The sequence below is a fragment of the Amphiprion ocellaris genome, chromosome 12 (genome assembly GCF_022539595.1).
Source record: "Amphiprion ocellaris isolate individual 3 ecotype Okinawa chromosome 12, ASM2253959v1, whole genome shotgun sequence".
NCBI lineage: Eukaryota > Metazoa > Chordata > Actinopteri > Pomacentridae > Amphiprion > Amphiprion ocellaris.
The window spans coordinates 24,997,224-25,018,053 of NC_072777.1; the positions used below are offsets into that span (position 1 = coordinate 24,997,224).

The 20,830-nt window shown below is 42.8% G+C and overlaps 1 protein-coding gene across 3 annotated transcripts in view; it reads left to right on the forward strand.

Annotated features, from left to right (window-relative positions):
- The window catches only part of bach2b (BTB and CNC homology 1, basic leucine zipper transcription factor 2b), a 107,800-nt gene that overhangs the window by 74,298 nt on the left and 12,672 nt on the right, over positions 1–20,830 (forward strand). For all 3 annotated transcript variants that reach the window (XM_023266443.3, XM_023266444.3, XM_023266445.3), the window contains one exon: positions 11,289–12,800. In XM_023266443.3, coding sequence (XP_023122211.2) covers positions 11,289–12,800 — 1,512 coding nt within the window. The remainder of the gene's footprint in view (positions 1–11,288; positions 12,801–20,830) is intronic.

Sequence of the window (20,830 nt, forward strand, 5' to 3'; positions counted from 1 at the left end):
CAATGGACACTGAAAATAGTTCCAACATATTCAACAAGAACAGGATGTGTAATCATCTGCTGAGGAAATGTAAATAACTGTTATTTTTTAATCATTTCATCTTCATTAATTAATAATTTAGCCAGAAAAAATGTCAGAGAAGATCATTCAATATATGTGAATATTGGTTTGTTATGCAGAACCCAGATAATATTTAACGTACTAAAAATGCAGACATATCCAGTTTATAATGATATATAACAGATAAGAGTAACTGATATTTAAGCACATAACAAAGAGTACTGTACTATATAGAGGTATAGTTTGAATTGCTATTACTGAGGCATTCTCTTGTGTCAAGCAAATTTAAATGCTGTAGCTGCAGTATATTGTTTGATATGTCTATATACAGTATTTCAGGAGCAACTAATAACTACAGCTGTGTAAATGTACCTCTGAATTGTAATGGAGTAACATCAAATTACCTTTAGTTACTGCATCATTGACTCTACTTAAGGTGAAATCCTCCTTTAAATTGCATCCCTCTGCCCTGCAGAGCAGGTAGTGCATCTCTCTGACTGTGAAGACACGCACATCATGAAGGCATGTCGCTTCAGTGATGGTGCCTATCAACTTTTTAAGGTCCCCTGTCACCCTTTGCTTTACGGTCAGTGACTGAAGTCTGCTGACGCATCCCTTGCCTCCAGTCTGAGCGCTGTCTTCTCTCGGATGCTAACAGCAGGGAGGGCTGAGTCTGCTCAGCCACCACTGGTCTGTGTCATCTCAGAGCAGCAGCCTTTAGCTCTGCAACATGTACTTTAACAACGCGCGACTGACACTTGGCTGTCTGGCTGCGGTCGAGTATTCCTCTGGCAGCTACTGGAGTCCGCCACCTACGTGTAACAAAGGGCAAATCAGAAGGGCCTTGGCTGCCGCTGGGAGAAAGAGGGGGGCGGTTTGTGCAGATGAAATGTGAAACAAAGACCACCTCCCCCACCACCTCCATCATCCCTCTCTCATAGCCTTGCTGCCCCTGGAGTAGCCGGGGCCGGCGCGAGTGAGTGACATCATCTATATCTAATGTGATTGTGGGCTCGAACAGGGGCAGCCAGTTTCATCAAGGGGCTTTGTTGGCCATCACATCATGGGAACAAAACAATCCCGCTTTATCTGAGCGATGCTGTCCTCCAGGGCCAGTCGGCAGGCAGAGGAGCACGATGTCCGTGTTGTTTCCCTACATCATATTTCTTGTGAGTGTAAAACAAAGGCGGATTCATAAGAGTCGGCGTGCCACAGATACAAGGCAGGGAGAGGAATTTCAAAGAGAGCCCTCCACTGGAGAGAAGCTGTTATCACCGTGACAAACAGAAATGATCTCCATATTGTGCGTCTGTGTGCAAAGATGTGACTCAGGTCTCTCTGCCATGATCACATCTGACTGCTGTCAGCTACTTGTTAGTGAACAGCACGTTGACTTTATTCTCCTATGTAAGAGGCTGATACTGATAATCTGATGGTACTGTACTGCACATAGGAATGTCCCTAAATTACAGCAGAAACCCAGTTTAGTTCAGCTTCAATCAAATTACTGCTCACGGAGTCACTCCAATAATTTACTTCTACTGCACTGTCTTCTTGTCCAGTGTGGAAATATTCTGACTGTCTGGATGTATTGATTCAAGACTACTGTGGGGACAGGTCCCGAAGGTGATAGATCATCTGCCATTTTTGCCCTCTCTGATTTCTACTCCAGAAAAGAACGAAGACGGCAGTGCAGTGATTCAGCAGAGTGCTGGTTCACAGACCTCAAACCACCTCCTGTTTGTCAGTTCTTTCCTTAGTCATGAGCCAGGAAACACTGCACATTTTTCATCCCAAACGAAAACACACAGAAACGTGCACCTTGTTTTAAAAAGGAGGGTGTATCCACCTGCAGTGTCACAAAGGGTTTGCTGTGGTTTATTTTTTACAAGACTGAAAGTCAGTGCTTGTGGTTCTGTGAGTCTGCAAGGCTCTTTACACTGCATACTGGAGGATTGTTATAAATGGTGAATTAAAAGTAGCCTTAGCAGCAAAAATAGGAATTCGTCCTAATGATGATCAAAGCTATTGCTATTGCAGGGGTTGAGGGATGTAGTGGTGCTTCCCTTTGCTCAGATATATACACTAGACTCCCATCTAGTCAGGAGGAGAGGCCACACCGCAAATTAGCAGTGGAGGAGACTGATAAAAACACAAAAATCCACAAAACTGTGAGATATCCCAGCCGGGAGGAGGCATCCAACCTGAGACGGGGTTACCACAAAAAGGCCTAGTGATTAAAGTCCAGGGCCAACACTTCAGGGAACATGAATGTGCTCTTATTCTGAATCAGGATGTTAATGGCAAATTAGGTCTTACTAGGAAAAGTCAAGGGGTCATCAAATCCTTAGGAACCACTCTCTGCCATTAATAGCCATAACCAGTTCCTTGATAATCTCACCAGTAGCTGTTCATTTGCGGAACTTTGAGTCGAACGACAAGGCTGACATGACGAGAACAATGACACCATCCTGGAACGTGTTCATCACTGGTACAGTGTATCGTTGCTATATGCAAAAGTGTTTAAAGCTGTTCGGAATGGCGAGAAGAGACGGATTGTTATTCAAAGGTGGATAAAAGTGCACACTCATGGACAATCTTTTATTCAAAGAATTCAGATAGTTGCACTCATTGGTTTTATACTCTGTCTACTCTCTCATCTTGAGATGAGGCTGCATGAAGCTAAAATGCTTTTGGATTGTTAGTTTGACTGAAGAGAAAGCCCTATGATGACCCATGTCCACTTGTTCCTGAAAAGCAACATCTTGCAGCCATGAGGATAAAAAAACAACAAAACCTCCAGACACGCACAGATTATTTGAGTGTGTTAGCTTCTTGGTGTCTCTGAATGAGTACCCTAGTCTTTGTTCTATAGAATTTTTGACGCCAATCTTACTAGATCAGATCTAGTAACATTTATTCACTTTCATCGAGTAGTAAAATTTGATTTAGAGGTTTCCAGAGTTATCTGGACAGTCTGATAAGCTTGCCATTAATTAAAGTTTAGTCTTTTATTATTTAGTAGCACCTTGAACTTTGATGTGTTGTCTAATCTTATGCACTTGGAAAATATTGCCATGGCTCTGTATCAGTGTCATGTGTATGTCTGAATGAATGCTTAAGGAACATTATCATAAAAGTGACTGAATGCTGTGAATGTCATGTCTATTAAAAAGTTTGATTGACTGTATCCTTGAAAGCAAAGGCAGATGTAGTGTGAAGTTCAGCTTTCAGAGATGTGCTTGGGCCAGCAAAGCATCAGATTCCACTGTGATGTGGTTTTCTTGTAACCAAGACCTTGACCTTCCTCTGCCTTCAGAAAGTAGTTCTTTAATCATGATCATGGTCTTTCTTCCACCGTAACTGTGCTGCTTTAGTTGTAAGGACCCTACGCAGGTTTTAACCACAGCAAGCTTGCTACTTGCAAGGCAAAAAATGTCTTGCTGCTCAGAGAGAGAAAGACTTTGAGAGGCAAACATGAAGGTCTTGTGGGGCTTTCAGAAGGTCGATGAGCGACATCCATCCACCGTCTCAGCTTCCATCGGGGCTCGACCTGCACAGTGCTGTCTAATCTGAAGGGGCCTCACACAGACTGGCCCTGTACCAAGAGCCTGGCCCGAACAATCACACACATACAGCCTGTCAGACAGATGGTGGTAGTCAGGAGCCAGGGACACAGCTCTGCTTCCTTAAAGATGGGGGTTGGTTGGTAGGAGATGAAGAGGAAGCTTTGGAGAGAAGAGTGATGAGCTGCAGTGGGAGCAGTGCTCACACTTAGACCCAGCCCCCTTAGTCCAGCAGGGGGTCTCTCTTTCTCTGCCAACACAAGGACACCTCTCCTGCAGTAAGCTGACAGAGACGATGCAGGGTCTTTGTCTGAGCAGGGTGGAGGAGCACCTTGAGCAGTCAGCCTGCAGGGCGACAGCCGGCAGTGATCCCCATGTTTATGCTCTCTGTATTTAACCTCCAAAACCCAGCACGGTTAAGCAGCAAACATCCCCCTTAATGAAAGGAATACACAGACTTTCATCGGTTTGGGCTGGAAAAAACCTGCCACGCAAGCACGATGAACAAACCAAATTCTGGGCACACACCTGAATGTCTTGGCATGTTTATATACTGAGCAAAACCAATTTATGTGATCGCTTGTTTGGGTGGAAACAAACCGCCCAAACATGGTGTTGTTTTGTGTCTTAAACAGAGTAGAGGTGGGGTCATGTCCTCCCCAGTGTCTGGCCTGTACTGTAAGCTGCACTGGCAGAGGATTAGACATACACTATCTGATTTAATCCACTGTCAGGGGGAGGTTTACTCACCCACAGCTCAGCACCAGGAACGTCTGAGCTTCTGCCGCCACTGACGGTGACACTTTCCTTATGCTCCCAATTCTTTCAACATCACAGTGAAAATATATGCAGTGTGCTTTGTACCTCTTTTAACTCTTTAGATTGTTAACTTTGCACTAAATCTCTTGCAAATTGTTCATTTACTTGTACGTATTAGCATTTTTTAATAACTCAAACTGTAAATTAACCTGCCTGTGTTGCAGTATTTTTATCACCAAATTTAAGGGGTAGATGCAAAAAAAAATCAGTACATATTATTTGTGTTTAATAATGTGGGTTTTGTATTGTTTTTTCTAACTATTAATTAATGCTATATTTCGGAAATTGGTCAGTTTAATACTTGTAGCCTTTTTATTGCTTAACATTTTTACCTTTAAGGAAGCCATTTATTTCAATTCCTCTCACACTACAACTTAAACTACAGCTTTAAATATCAATATGCACACATAACCCATCACAGTGAACAATAAGTTTGATTATATGTTTGTCAGAATTTTTTTTTAAGAAAACATAGCAATTTGTGAGGGTAGTTTTATTGTATTTTATAGCAGTACCAGATGAGTGAAACAAGTGGCAGCTAAGTGAAAACATTTTAAATGTATTATATGTGCAAAATACAGTAGATTTCTTAAGTGGAAATTATCCTACCAGATTTTATGTTTTTCCTCCACATAGCAACAAAATTTCATCCAATTCTCAGTAAATCAACTTTTAGCATTAAAACCTCTACATCTTTGTTATTTATGACTTAGTGGCGTTTTTTTTTCTTCAAATTTTGTATTGTTTTTTAAAGAGTTGTTCCATTGGTAATGTCTTATTGTTCTTACACAGCCGTGTGGAACAGCCACTTTGCATTTTACTGCACATACTGTATGAGCTTGTCACAAATAAAAACACTTGAATCTTCTAATCTAAGCTAAAGGACAGATATGATGTCTGCGTGTCTGATAGGTCACTGTTCCAGCTGTCTGTTTAAAAGATTTTCCTTTGGTTTCGGGAGCTTTTCTGTTCTAGCGGCGGGCCTTTGTCCCGTTGCATTTCCTGTCATCTCCTCCGGCACAACAGCTTAGCCCACAACGCCATCGTGACAGTGTACAGTGCAGCGCCGGTTTCATTTCCATTAGCGCTGTGACTCAGGCTCCTTATTGTTTATCTGCGCACACAGAGGTTAATGTCAGGTTACTCAGCAGATCTGATGTTAAAGCGGCGGCTGCTCTCTTCAATGGAGATGGAGTGTTTTCTCCTGTGCGGGGAAGCACTCTATTGTCATGCCATGCCGTGTCCTCATTAGCATGCATGACATGCAGGAATTCACTGGAGCACATTTGAATAAATTAGCCCTCTCCTCTATGAAGGCGAAAGGCCGATGTAAGAGAAGGGCTCTGGGTGAGGGAGACTGATTGAGGGAGGGAGGGTGGTGTAGTATTGCTCAGCTTGTTTATGAAAGGATATTTGGCAAGCTTCCTACAAATGTCATGTGAATTGTCCGTGTGTGATTGGCCACTGCCTATAATTTCCTGCCCTGTAATGGTGTCGGCTGTCCACTCCAGACGCAGAGCAGGGCTGTTAGCCTAAAATGGCCCTAATCTGTCATGCTGATGAATTTGTCTCTTTGTCTTAACTCGTAAGTGCTGCTAACAGCTGAAATGTTTCAAACGTCATGGCAGTCAGCTAATGACCAGGAAACTCTGTGTGTATCCTCCCTGTCCTCCCTGTCTTCCTTTAACAGTTACTTTCCTACACTGTGACCATCTCATTTCCTCTCATTTTCCTTAGTGCTCCGTCCATCCTTCCCCAGTATTTACCTCCTCCCTCCTTCCATTCTGTGTCGCTCCCTTCAGGCTTTCCTTCATTAGGCTGCTGTGCTGGTTGTAACAGTGGAGTAATCACATATGGTGCAGGGCACACATAAAGATGCACTCCCGCAGGCAGCAGCTGCTGATACTAGCTGAAAATAGATCCCTGGTACGCTCAGCAGTTTTCCTCCAGCAGCTTTGCTGTTTATCGGCAGCCCTGGATGCAGTGGGCCGGCCGCCCAGCCTCATTTAAGCTGCCAGTGCCTCACCATTACAGTCGGCATGGTTCACTCTACCACACCTAATTCTTTGTGTGTGTGCATGTGTGTGTGTGCGTAAAGTGAGGCTAGTGGCAGTTGTTAGAGCGTATGTTTGCTCAGTTTGCTAGAAGGTTCTTTTTTCTCTGTGCTATATATGTGAGTAGAATTGCAGTGTCTGTCGTCTGTACATCATCTCATTAATAAATGAATGATTCTTTGTCTGACACAGAGATTCCTTCATTTAATGAGCACATTAGTGAGATGTTCAAAGCAAAGTAAATTACACAGGCATGTTTTGCTTTATATACTCACAAAGGAACCCTGCACCTTTCTTTACACCTAAAGATTGAAGGCTTGTAGACTAGAGATTCAAGACAGATAACATGTAAATGTGAACATTTAACTTTTAGAACCATATAATTACTAAACCTTAGAACGTCACTGCCTTTGCTGCACAGATTTTGGCCTTTGTATTCTAATCGGTTTCTCAGAAATCCCCCAGTATTATAGATTTATGAGAGTAAATCACGAGGGTTCCCCTTTAATGCATAAATAGAAATACAGAATTCATTAATATCATCACAAGCATTAAACGAGCGCTATAAAGAGGAAGACAAGATAAAAGATCAGTCTGCAGCCTAAAGGACATTCACACAATATCATCACACACTTAATAAAAAAAGGAGCACAAGATTCAGAGTCAATGGATTCATTATTGCAGCGAGTACAGAAATGTGTGTGTTTATGTATGTGTGTGTGTGTGTGTGTGTGTGTGTGTGTGTGTGTGTGTGTGTGTGTGTGTGTGTGTCTGTGTTCCTGAGTGGGGCTGCAGTAGTGGTGTAGTGGATGTGCTGTGCTCATCAGTAGAGCGGATAGTCCAGTCAAAGCCTCTACCCTCCCCCCAATCTGTCACACTCAGACACACTCAGACTTACTCTAACACAGGCGCGCACACACACACACACACACACACACACACACACACACACACACACACACACACACTAACACACAGACACAGACACACACACACACACTAACACACAGACACACACCATCCCCCCTCACAGATATGGAGTCAGCAGCTTCCTTTTAACAATGACTGATGTGTGCGATGCTGCTGGATTGTCTGTTAGCACTGCAAAGTGCTTCACACCAGAGGCATGCTGGGAACCTGCAGCCTGTAGACGCATTGGGTTAACAGAAGAAGGATGGACTCAGCTACGGTGCACCATGCACATCCACAAACATGTATATTAAGTCTTAAATTAAGTAATGTAACACATTCCACACTGTATGTAAGCAGATGTGCAAGCAGGATTTGTCAAGTCTGTTAGGAGTGGAACTAGTGTGATTGCTTCCATCACAAACACTCGGATGTCTGTGATCATATGACAGCAACAAAGAAGCTCATTTGTAATTGAAATTAACAGGAGAATTGAGATGTAAGCTCAAAATGAGACACACCAAGAGCTAATACATCTAATTATGCAAGTGTAACTTTACATTGCTATTTATAGCACGTGGTCACCCCTGCATTGACGATTTAGGTAATAGGGCCACAAGTACTGATTTATAAACCCAACTGGGAAATATTTCAAGCTGTCACAGGCCAACTGAAAGAAATACTGAAGGATTTGACAGATGTTGCTCTCAAAAAGAAGCTCTTCATTTCACAGAGCCACAATTACAGTATGAAGCAAGAAACACATTTATTTATAGCTTTTTTTTTTTTGAAAGAGATTCACAGACAGTAGTGGCTTCCAATGAGCAACAGCGGTTCATGGAAGAGAGGAATGTGTAATGGAGGAACAACAGGATAAATGGATGACAGAGCTGATAAGTTACACTCGAGGAAAAGCTTGTATAAAGGAGTAGAGAACAAATACCTCCTTACAGGTTTAGTGCATGATACATTTATGCAATTATGACATACATTTGACAATCAGAAAAACACCAAATAAAGGAATATCTCTCAGAGGAATGATCTTCTACAGTAGGGTTTTGCACACTTGAAGAATTCATCTAAACATATACATTAATATTGCAAATACATCAAAACCCAGTCAACCAATTCTGTAAATGCATTTCTAATGAAATAACAGGCTTCAGAAGTGTTTTCTAATGGCAGTCCTCTGTGCCATGTACCAAGAAGAGTGTGTAGTTAATCTGAATTCTTTGGATTCCTTTGGATAAAAATTCCCAATTAGTTATTAATCATTAGCATAGCAAGTCTTCATATTAATACACCTGATCTAATCTGTGTCTCTTCCTCCAGATTTTTCCTGCCAATCTGGGGGTTTTAGCATCCTGGGGGGAGTTTTTATAGACTGATTTTAACATTTTCTATAATCATTCTGTTTAAAATTTAAAACTTTTAATCTAAAAAACATTTAAATGTGAGGGAAGCTTTGAGATTTGGTTTCAAAGATTTTTTTTAAAAGGCCTTGAGTTTAAAAAATGAAGAATTTCCCCAGCAGACATATAATTCTGTCAGTTTGGCAATAGTTTAAAGCATTTAGAAAATGTCAGAAAATCTAATTTGCTTGCTGACTGTGGCACAGAAAAGGCACTGACATCATCTATGCAAATAGACATCATCTTTGTTTCCATAAACAAGTACAGTCCAACTGTCAGTGTGCGCTCGAGTCAGTCAAAGAGGCTATCATATTTCATTTAGATGGTCTCATACATAATCCTGGAGCTCTGGAGTTGAGCTGAAAGTCAAATTGGATGTTTTACAATTTAAAGCTGTAATACTCGTATCTGTTGTTTAATCATATAATCCCTGTCTGTATTTTGGGGTCATGTTTTATCCAAATTGGCACAAACTCATCTTCTATTGTGTCGTTGCACTCTGAGCCTCTAGCATTCATTTTCTTTAATTTCACTTTTGGAACAAGGAAGAAAGCATTAAAACATTGGTTCTTTGGGGCTTATAGGTCTAAAATAAAAACAACCAAAAAGAAAACCCCCCAAAAGCAGCGACGTAATGCACGTGTTTGTTCATCTTCTAGAAAATCCACAAGGCCCAGCGATTTAATACATTACTAGACTTACTCAGATCACCTCAAGCAATTTTTTTACTGACGTATTTGTGTTTCCACATGTATAGTGTTTAGTTGTTTTTCCAGGCGAAAAAATCCACAAAGCAAATTCTGCGTTTTTTTGAAGCTTGATTACCTAGAGGGGAAAATCCTGTTTTACTTGTAGGGTGTCTGGCAGAGACTGCTGGACCTCTGGAAGCTGCTGCAGTGCTCATATAGTGGATATCAAGGGTAATTCATCTTCTTGTTTCCTCTAACAAAGGCAGCAAAAGAATCAGTAAACAGTGGGCTCATTAAGACCACATTGTGCTGCTCATCCCCTACATCTGCGAGTCTCTGTATAGTCTTGTAAGAAAGACTTTACATCACTCAGCCCCTGAAAAGGTGCTTTGCAGACAAACAATACCAGCCTCGATCCAGAGTGAATCCATTGTAATCGCATCTGTGGGTGCACCTTTACTCCATGTGTAGTTTGATCGCATTCCCCCATCGCCTAACAGTAATGTGTTTGTCACCTGAGAATGAACCAGGATAAAGCTGCAGGGATTGGTTGCTAGAGCCCGAGTAAAGTGATGAACGCAACCTAGTGTGAACCTCACGCTGATCTCCAAACAGCAGACAAGGCTTGTATTAAATCCAGCTCCTCTGACTCCTTTCTCTCGTCTGTGTGCTCAGTGACAACAGCACCAGAGGGCTGCCTGGACTTCTACTCAGGCTCAGGAGTTTACCTAATTATCTGGCATTAAGTCTAAATGGAAGGCTTCCCTCCATCCTCCCGCAGCACATGGCCACAACGGGGATAAGCCACAGTCTTACAAACCATTAGGCTTTACAGGCACTTGACCTGAGGATACAGGGCACTGACACAGAAAGTGAGGCTGTGGGGCCATGTCCTGATCGGGGCAGTTACAGTACAAAACACTGCTGGGGCATGTTCACGCATTAGCAACGCTGTTTTCTTTTAACCTAAGGTCCCAGGTATAATAAGGGCAGGATATCAAACCATGACATTTTGTTTGCACAAAAAGCTTTCACTTTACTAGTGCCAAAGGCTGGCATCGAACGTGTGGTCAGATTCGTAATCTTGTTTACTTGTCATTTAATCAAATAGAGCCCGATTTCAATCACAGTTTTGCACATTTTCACCATTTCATTTACAGTGCTTGCATTTCAATCATGTTTAATTCTTTTGCTCACTTCAAAAAGTGTTTCTTGTGTACAGTATAAAAATGTTTGATTGGTATCTTTATCAAAACCTCAGTATTGCGAACTAAAACTCTAAGCCCAGGTGTAATTCTCTGAGCAAGTATTAAAAAAATCATTGCCACCATTTACCCACAGAACAGCACAGCAAAGGCAGCATTTTAGATTCTAGCTAAGAATGAATACATTTTACTGAATGAATATAAATCAGCACTTGTGCTTTGACACAAGCTCAAGTAAGTGAGGGTTTTGCAAATACAGAGCAGTGACAGGAGTGGGCGTATGCAAAACCAATGATATAACCACAGAGCAGACAGTGGTGGACTGCTGGAATGTCCCACAGGTTGTTATTATGAACATGAGACTGGACACACAACATGCCTACATCCCCACTGCACCAGTTCTTATTTACTGCTGTATAGAATGTTCAGTGCTGACCCCATATAAAGATTAACCGGTACTTTACTGTGTTTGTTTATGGTTGTTGGAGCTGTCGGTTTGTCTCACCACACTCCAAGTGCTCTGAACAATGGCTGTGCTGATGGTAATGCTGGCAATTTCCCTGTGTTTTTGCAGGTCACTGCCAGGGGATTCGCCCCATTGTTGCAGTTTGCCTACACTGCTAAGCTGTTACTCAGCAGAGAAAACATCCAGGAGGTCATCCGCTGTGCCGAATTCCTGCGCATGCACAACCTCGAGGACTCATGCTTTCGCTTCCTGGAAGCTCAGCTACGCAGCGAGGAGGACGGCTTGCTGCTTTGCCACAAGGTGGCGACAGAGGCGAACAACTCTGAAGATGAGAGCATGCAGTCAGAGGCAGAAAGGCCCACCTCCCCCAAGGCACGGCACTGTGCAGATGCCATCACCTCCTTTCGACGCCCTGACGACGATCGGCTAGCAATGGCTTTGCCCAGTAATTTCACGGATGGCCGGCTGGACTTTGATTGTCACGGAGCGTCAGACCTGCCACGATGCCCCAAGTACAGGAAATACCAGTGGGCTTGCAACAAGCACAATAATGACACCTCCTCACACACCAGTACCTCAGGTTTTCCAAGCACATTAAAGGAGAGCAGCGTTAGCGGGGCAGTGCCAGGTCAGGGCAGGCTGCCTTTGGCACAGATCAAAGTTGAACCACAGGCAGAGGAAGAGGCCATTTCATTGTGCCTGTCAGGGGACGAGCAGGACGTCAGGGATAAGGACAGCGTGACAGCCATGGAGATGGATAACCCCATATCTGTGGAAAGAACCAAGAGAACCAAGTCCCCCTCCTGCCTCCGAGCCTTCTTCAAGAAAGGGGTGGACCTCCCCAGTCTGCCCAACACATCACAGCAGCTATTCCCCAACAGACTTGTCTGCCCCCAGGACAAAGGAAACTCTCAGGGAGATCATAAAAAAGACTTCAGACCTTTCACTGGGGAGCTGGGTCTGTCTGTTACATCCCCAAAGGAGGTGGACGGTTTCCCTGCAGGGTTGTCCCTCAAATCCGCTTCCTGCGATGGGGTCTGCAAGCAGGAAGTTGAGCTAGACCGCCGTAGTGTCATATTTTCCTCAGGGGCCTGCAACCGTCTGGGAACCCCAGCGCATTCCTACCCTGGTGGGAACTCTTTGGAGATGGAGCTCTCTGAGCACATGACAAAGGGCCTGTGGGCTGGAGCTAGCCAGTCCCTCCCCACCTCCCAGGCCTATTCTCCCAGCACCACTTCTTCTGAGCCCCCAGTCCTGTGCCGTCCACGGCCCAACACCAGCTGCCCAGTGCCAATCAAAGTATGCCCACGCTCGCCGCCTTGTGAGACTCGCACCAGGACTTCCAGCTCCTGCTCCTCCTATTCCTATGCGGAGGATGGCAGCGGAGGCTCCCCCTGCAGCCTGCCCCAGTTTGAGTTCTCCTCCTCTCCATGCTCCAACGTGGCACGCTGCCTCAATGTGGACCAGCAGGAGCCAAGTGTGGGAGGGGATGCTCTTTTTAACCAGGTGCGGCCCAAGATCAAATGTGAGCAGTCCTACGGCACCAACTCCAGTGACGAGTCAGGCTCCTTCTCAGAGGGAGACAGTGAGTCCTGCCATGTGCAGGAGCGAGGGCCAGAGGTGAGTGTAAAACGTTGTCTTTCACATGTAACCCACAATGTAGCCATGACACTCAATTCCACCATGGCTAATTATATCGCAGTGGCCTGCTCTCCAGGTCTGCGTTAGCAGTCATTAAATCATCATGTAATTGAACCGGGAGTGTTCAGTACAAGATTTACAGCACCACCAAAGGGCACAGGTGTGCTTTGATATTATTAATCTGCTTTATGCGCTGTTGGAGATCTGTATAATGAGTCTGAATATGAGAGCCCAAATGCACTAGGACAGTCTAAATGCGGGAGGCTTGGCGGGCTGTTTTTAGGACTGTGATTGGTTCATCATCTTTGCTGAGAGGAACTTATGTGTTGAGAAGTACTGCAGGTGTTTAAAGGGTCAGGATTCTCCCAGGGGGGACTGGCCTCTGAAGTGATTCCCTCTGGCCCCCCGCCAGTGTCTACTAGCTTTAGCTCACTTCATCCCAGCAGAAACACGTCTATCCCTCTTCATAAATATGCATATGCTAATTCTCACTGTAGCCTAGCCTACAAGTGAGGTGTCACAAAAGGTTTACAACCAATACATTGCAGCAGCAATGTGCTGTGGCCATAAAGCTTTAATGGGCAGCGCTAGCAGTGAGTTGAATGTGAGTGGGCGATAGGTTCAGTTCAGTCTCATGTTGGGACTGTAACGCAGCTCAACAGTGCTGACAGGGATGAATAGCCAATCCTCTAATCACCCTCCCCTAATCCACCTGGACAGACGTCCTCCAAGCTGCAGACTAGACAACTGTTGTTGTTTACCGGGTAAAGATCAGTGAGGGACTGTCTAATTCTCAGATGGAGCACAGCACAGGTGTAATAACAGAAATGAGCAAATTTCCCACCTGAGGCAAAGACAATAAAATCAGTTCACAAGGAAAAGCTTTGCTTGCTCATAGCGCTGCTGTTTACTCAGTTTAATGATTAAAATTTCCATCTGCATCTTGCTGAGCTTTTGCTGATACTTGCTCTGGCTGCCAGGTGAAAACCTTGTATCCTCTAAATGCTTTTAGCTCGGAAAAGGAGCTCTTCTTGTTTCCCTGGTTGGAATGTGAAATGCTTTTCTAATAAATTATACATTTCTACAATCAGTTGTGGGGTTTTCATATGACACGCTGTCATATGTCTTTCTGCAGACTGTGAAATCATACTTTACGCTGGCTGCTGCACAGCTTGAACTTTCGACCTCTTGGCACCAGTTACCATCAGGCCATCTTGACTCTTGTGATATTGCATTCAGTGATGTTTCCTTGAGGTGTAGGCAGAATTATTTTTGATGAGCTTGGCGGAGAGGGCTGCTCTGAGTGCACAGAGGGAGCAGCGAGAGAGGGAGAGAAAGTGGTGCGTTGCCATGGCAATGAGATTCACAGAGCAAGCCTGTGTGTTGCAAGGGTTGGAGCTACATGACAGGATTGTGCTTTTCCGTGGAAAGAATTCAGTTCCGCTGCACAAACAGAGCTGCAAGATAAAGAGGCTCGGCAGTAATGTGTAATTATTACCTTCACAGTGAGGCACACAACACCCGTCGCCATCAGATTTATGGGCCTTTGAAGGGTCTGCTGAATGTGCCACTGTAAATTATGTAGGATTGATTTACAGTGCTGAGCTATCAACCGGGAGAGCAGCCCAAAAGTGACAAGGAGACATTTCAGTTCCCTTTGTCATTTCTTTGTGTGGCTATGACTCTGTTTATATGCATGTGTCAGCCACAGAAGGCGCTCCATTACTCCACACAATATCCTCTGTCAAATCTCTATTGACTCACACAGGGTTATCTGCCAGCTTTGCAGTCACTATCGCAGGCTGTTGATAAGAGTCTTCATGAATGAATGTTTCCCAGATCTGCCTGTTGTATAGTTTATTGCTCATAGTGGAGGTCACAGAGGCAAAGTGAAGCTCAGCCTTGGCTTACTTCCCTTTTTGGCTTTTTATGTGGTGAAGAAATGCTACCTCATGCTTTGTGGGACGCTCTTTTTCCTATCACCCCTCTCTGTATTTCAGCCATCCAAACAAACACAGGGAGAAGGCTATCCTCACTGTGTTTGTACAGCAAATGGCAGAGGGGGTGTGGAAGCAGCTTGGGTAAAAATAGCTGCAGCTCAGGACTGCGGACTGGACACAATGAATCCCGATGAGGAAGGAAGTTGTTAAAGTGCAGACCAGTCTGACCAAAGCCTCGTCGTTTAAGGTAGCCAAGAGTCACTTGAGGTCTCTGGGCAGCTCCTGCTCTGTGGTTATGGACAGTTACATTTGCACGGGCCACATCTGTGCAGAAAACGATCAGCAGCTTCACACAGCAGACAACACAGAGTCGCCAATAAAAAGAGAAAAAGCAACTTTTGAAAGGAACAAGCAAATGCTTTTTATAAAAATGAGAAGGTGGACCCAAGTGAGTCTGAGATGTACTGATGTACCATCCCACTGTGGTTTTCACAACCATACATCAGTTATCTCACTGACTTACCACCTACACAGTAATGATGGAATTTTAACTCTTATTATATTGCACTTCAGAGTCAGTCTAGTGTGAAAAAGGAAATGCACAAAAAAAAATGGAACTTAATATTCCAACAAAAATATGCTTGTTGTGGCGTGAAATAAGAAAAATGATTTTAAAAAACAGTGCAGCAAGTCTGAGCTTAGTAAGGAGTGCTATTTAAGCATATATAGGCTGGTTTGAATTTTATGGTGGGGATGAGTATCATGACAAATATTGTCCATTATACTTCTATTGTACTGTTTGCTAAGTTTAATGAAATTGAATTTACATGTACTATTGTGTGCCCATACGCCTTTTGCGGTGTAGTATGACCTGTAGTTTATGGTTTGCAAACTATAGATATGCATTGCTATGTAACTGACAGGACTGAGTCAGTTCTCTGACTTAATGGCTCCTGTTTCCTTGTGCTACTAGCATTTATCATTATCTCATAATTGCCTAATTAAAGTTGAATCCAATAGCTATAAAAATAAATAATTCACTCCCATCCATGAGTAACATAAAATAAGAGTACTTTCAGTTGTGTGAAATGATTCTGTGAAGATTTTTTTCCACATTTCACCACCAAAATTGGTCCAAAAACATCATAGAGAGCACAGAGGATAAAATCTGTGCGCCAAAATCATAAAAAGCCTTTCTAATTCACTTACAATTTCATCTCTATTACAATTTGAAATTAACTGAACAGTGATGCAGACAAATGATAAAATATTAATGAGACTTACCAGTAAAGAATGTAATCCTGAAGTTTAGTTTAGGTGTTCATAGAAGTCTTTCCTCTCAGTTTATGAAGGAAATAAGAGTTTATGAGCTGCAGTTAAATCTTTTGTTACTAAGCATTCCTGAGCACCATCAGAGGTGCAGGGATATTTTATAGAACTGCTGGTGAATATACTTTGATGATTTTTCTATTAGTTTAGATTTAGTCTTTTGTTTATTGGAACATTATTACGCATTGTTCATCACTTGATTTACTGTCCAATGTTGGGCAAGTACTGTGTTGTGGGTCTGTCTGAATGAATCTACAACGAGCCTAAAAACAAACGTAAAAGTGACCTCTGCCCGAATGCCATTAACTTAACAGACTGATGAAGCAGTAATGTGACATATGCCACATTTGAAACTGGCTTAAGTTTTAGCACTTAAATCGCCACACCTAACAGTATAGCACTTCAGTTGGGGGATTTTTCTCTACAGTTGCACTGGTATGATCTATAGACTGACATAAACCAATTTTAGCTAACTTTCAGGTGTAATAGGTACTGTTGATGTCTAAGGGACTTTATCACAGTGCAATGTTTCACATTCCTCACTTCCTGATGAATAGAAAAAAATAATGCACTACACTTACAATATTGTTCTCAGAGATGATGTCATTCTTTGCCAAGATGAATTGTGGGTCCATTGCTTTGCTTTGCTAAGTTTTAGCACTTATCTGCTTTTTCAGCAGTCGTCTAGGTAGGAAACAGGAGCGTGTAACCACTCAGGTCACAGTTAACGTTGTGTCACCTGCTACAGCATCACCCAGATAGGATAATGTTGAAGATGCTGATACTTTGCCGCTACAATCAGAAGCATCTGAGCTGTGGATGTATCACACACCTGCACACAGCGGCATCAGCACCTCAGTCTGTCTCCTCTCTTTGTCAGAGTTCCAGCTCCAGGTTGCAGTGTAGGTGTGGAGCTCATTCTAGCGTACAGTCTGGTCACAGCGGTGCAAATATTGATCTCAGAGCAAGTGGGAGGAATGAGGAAGCAGTTCTGATACATCAGCACATTGCTGTTTTCCTTTTTTTCTTTTTTCTTTTATCAGGCAACACACAAAAGTGAATGTGTGACAGGAAATGCGCAGACCTTAATATCAGTTCCGCTACCCTTGCACTATGCCAGAGAACCTTTGCTCTAGTCTAGATATGATGTGGCTGTGGTCTGAATCCGTTTTGCCATTCATAATGTTAGCCGTGGAGCTGTTTACTTATTTTTAGTCATGTGCAGCAGATAGTAGCATACGATGTCAGATCAAATCCCAGCTAACTGATGCCTTTTTCAAGTGATGTTACCTTCTCATCCTCAGGCACTACATGTAATTTTTAAAAGCAATGTGACAACATCTATCAGTGCCAGATGGAAATGAAGTGTTTTTTTTTTTTTTTTTGCAAAGACAGTTAAAAGCTGCAATGGAATACAAATACGTGACATCTGAAATGTGATAAGTGCAATTAAATGGAAGCACATGAGGCAAAAATATGAAAGCTGGGGAGTCTTCTGTGTAAACTGTGTGATATGTGGAAGGAGACTTATTCAAGTTAAGCATTAGAGGGATGTTTGCCTATTCATTTCCCTTTTAAATCTATATTTAACAAGGGCGATGCATATAAAAAATTTACTGATAGTAACACAGGGAGCCTTCGTTTGAGGCCCACAGAATACGCAGAGGGAGACTTGTTCAAATTGAGCAAGAGGAGTGCTGTTTACCCAAGCATTTTACTTTGAAATTTATATTTATCTAGCTTGATGCATGTAAGAAAAATGTAGTAACAAGGTAATGAGATTCAGTGCCTCTTCATTACCCCCCAAAACGCCCCTGGAGTATATGCTGCATCGCTTCGGAGCGCTGAGTAGAGCGGGACAAATATAGAGACCGAACAGAGGGGATATTTTTGCACTCTTATTTGTCTGCAGAGAAGAGGCTAGTGTGTGTATATGATCAGACTGGCATGGAGATCCCCAGGATGCTGCTAGAGCCGAGTTACAGCAAACCGTACAGTATGTGGGCCCTTGGGGGCCAGCTGGGGCACAGAGAAGACTCTATTCCTCTTGCAGGACCTCACATTCTGTGGTAGTCCTGGAAGCTTTGAGACATTTAACATCCAGCTACCTTACGGTGGTAATCTGCGAAATTCTTGGTATGTTGATTTTGGCTGCGTCATTGCAGCTGGGCAGCCAGTGCTGTGGTGTTCTTGCACTCGGATTCCCAGAAATAACTTGGCAATCAAACAGTGTGTCCAGTGCTGCAAGGTTTGCTTTTTGGATTTTATGTTAATGAAGTCTGACACTCTTTTCTTAGCTAACTACTCATTTCTTTTTTTGTGTTTAATCTGGACAAGCTGCAGTTCTGCTGCCAGTAAAGTCAAAAGCATGAGAGGTTTTTGCCATGAAAATATCTACATAACATTCAGGCTTATTCACGTTCAGCAAGAGAGCAATTAAATAAAATCCAGACTATTATTTTTACCCCATGGGCAGAACAGTCACTCCTGAACTTCTGAACGTTATCTCTGTTAAGATCTGACTCAGGACATGCGTGTGCGATGCTGCTTTATAATCCAGTTTACAAGCATGTAAGATGAGGTTACTTAGAGATAGCATGAAACCCACATGCAAAATCATACACTGCACACTGCAGGATAAGATCTCATTTTAGTTTGTATTAGATAAGGGACAAGTATTACACAGACCCAGAGCAGAGGTGTCAACCAGCAATGATTTTAGAAAATTGCTTCAGCTTTTAAAGCAAACTGCCAGTGCAAATATCAGAGTGCTAAGAGCCCTGGAGCCTTTGTGTGGGAATGAAGTGAGTGGTGAGATGTCAGAGTAGGTCAGAGTACTGGAAGTGAACGCAGAGCACAGTGACCCCTCCGAGTCATGGTCATCCATCGAGCCATCCCACCCTGCTGTAACTCGCCTCAGGTCTCCACCTTCTGCCTGCTGCCAGCTGCCCAGCCTCACACACGCTGCAAAAATCAGCTAGTCCTCACCTCCAGCTACCAGAAATCAGATCATTTCACTTGTCTTCACATTATATGAGCATGCAGTAGTCATTTATATCAACCATTTTCAAGAATCATTTTAGGAAATAGGTTTATTTGCTTTATTTCAAAGACTGAGGCAGGATGAGCAATATCATGCCTCAATGGTTAGTGGAGCTTAGTATAAAAACTGAATGCAGGTGGAAACTAGCCAGCAAGCCAGCGTGCCTCTGTCCACGATTCAATCCAAAATGACATCCAAAGCTTACCGATTAATTTCCTTATTTCATACACAACCAGAAATGTAAAATTATGATTTATGGCTTCAGCCTCTGAAACTCCAAGCACTTGGTTCCTGTCACCTTTTTACCCACTGTGGCCTCATTTTTCACAGCAATATAAAGTCTTGCACCTCTATGGAAACAGCACAACCATGAGTAGAAATAGAGGGAACTAAAGACTGTCTTTTGTGCACCATGGCAATGTTCTACTGCTAGAAATAATAACAAAAAAATGAAATTAAAGTTCAGTTTCTTTGAATACGAACTTTACCAATACTGGAAAAATATGATGTAGCTACATGCCATAGATATATAAATACTTGTCTGCAATCTGCCTGGTGTAAACACCGCCTGCAGTTCAGCTCAGTTCAGCTACAAAATCTCTTTAGGTCACATGACTGTTGCAGCTGAGCTACTTTTGGCTTCATAGCTGTACTGAAAGAGCACAGACTTTTTGTTTATTTCCAGGATCTGGTGCAAACAGTTTACCTGTGGCAGATTTTTTGAATGAAACGTGCATTGTAGAATCAAGTAATTTTGATGAAATATTGTAATTTTAAGCTTGGAAATCGCACGTGATTAGTCCAAGGACTGTCGGATGGATTTAAATCTGACAATTCTTTGTTGTGTTGTAGTTTCTTGATATAATAAATGGTGCAAGTGGGATTTGGTGATCAGAGGGTCAAGAGGAGTATGCTGTAAATATTTCTTTGCACACAGTAATGCTATAGTTCTAGCAAATATCTCCCCCTGAAACTACAAATCACTGATTATTGTTTTTCTATGAGCTAAATAAACTTGTGGAAGCCTGTTAATTAGTGAGCTTTGATGAAGTTTTTTCCCTGTAAACATAGCTGGGCTGCCTGTTTTGCTCTTACAGCCTTTATGCTAAACTAGGCTGACCACATCCTGCTTAGTTTTGAAGGCACAGGCATGAGACTGATACTAATCTTCTTATCTCATTCTCAGAAAGAAAACAAAAGAGTGATTTTACTAAGTGAAATAACATCATTATGGAGCATTATTCTTAGCCTTTGCTTCAAAGAAATCATTGTAATCATTTCTTTGTCTTCGCTGTGTGATATTAAGATTTTACACAGTGTCTTCAAAGACGCTGCATACAACATTATCAAATTTTCATCTTGCATTTTTTGTATTTCATGTCCCTGATACACTGTCAGAGAACCAGTAGAAGAGAGGAATGTCGCCTGGGACAAATACATGAGCAGTCAGACAGATTTTATGCTCTTTATGGAAATAAGACCCAAGCGTTGATAAACCCCGGTTCACACTGAACAAAACAAATGATCATCGCCCCCTTTTGACTGGATATGTCACCTGTCGTAAAAATAAATAATACCTTGAGCCTAAAGTTGAGACTTGAACATCCATTATTTTTTAACAGTGCACGGTGTCAGGGGCTGAGGCCCGGCACAGCGCCGGTGCTGATAACAGATGAGCCCTACTTTTCTGTCTGTAC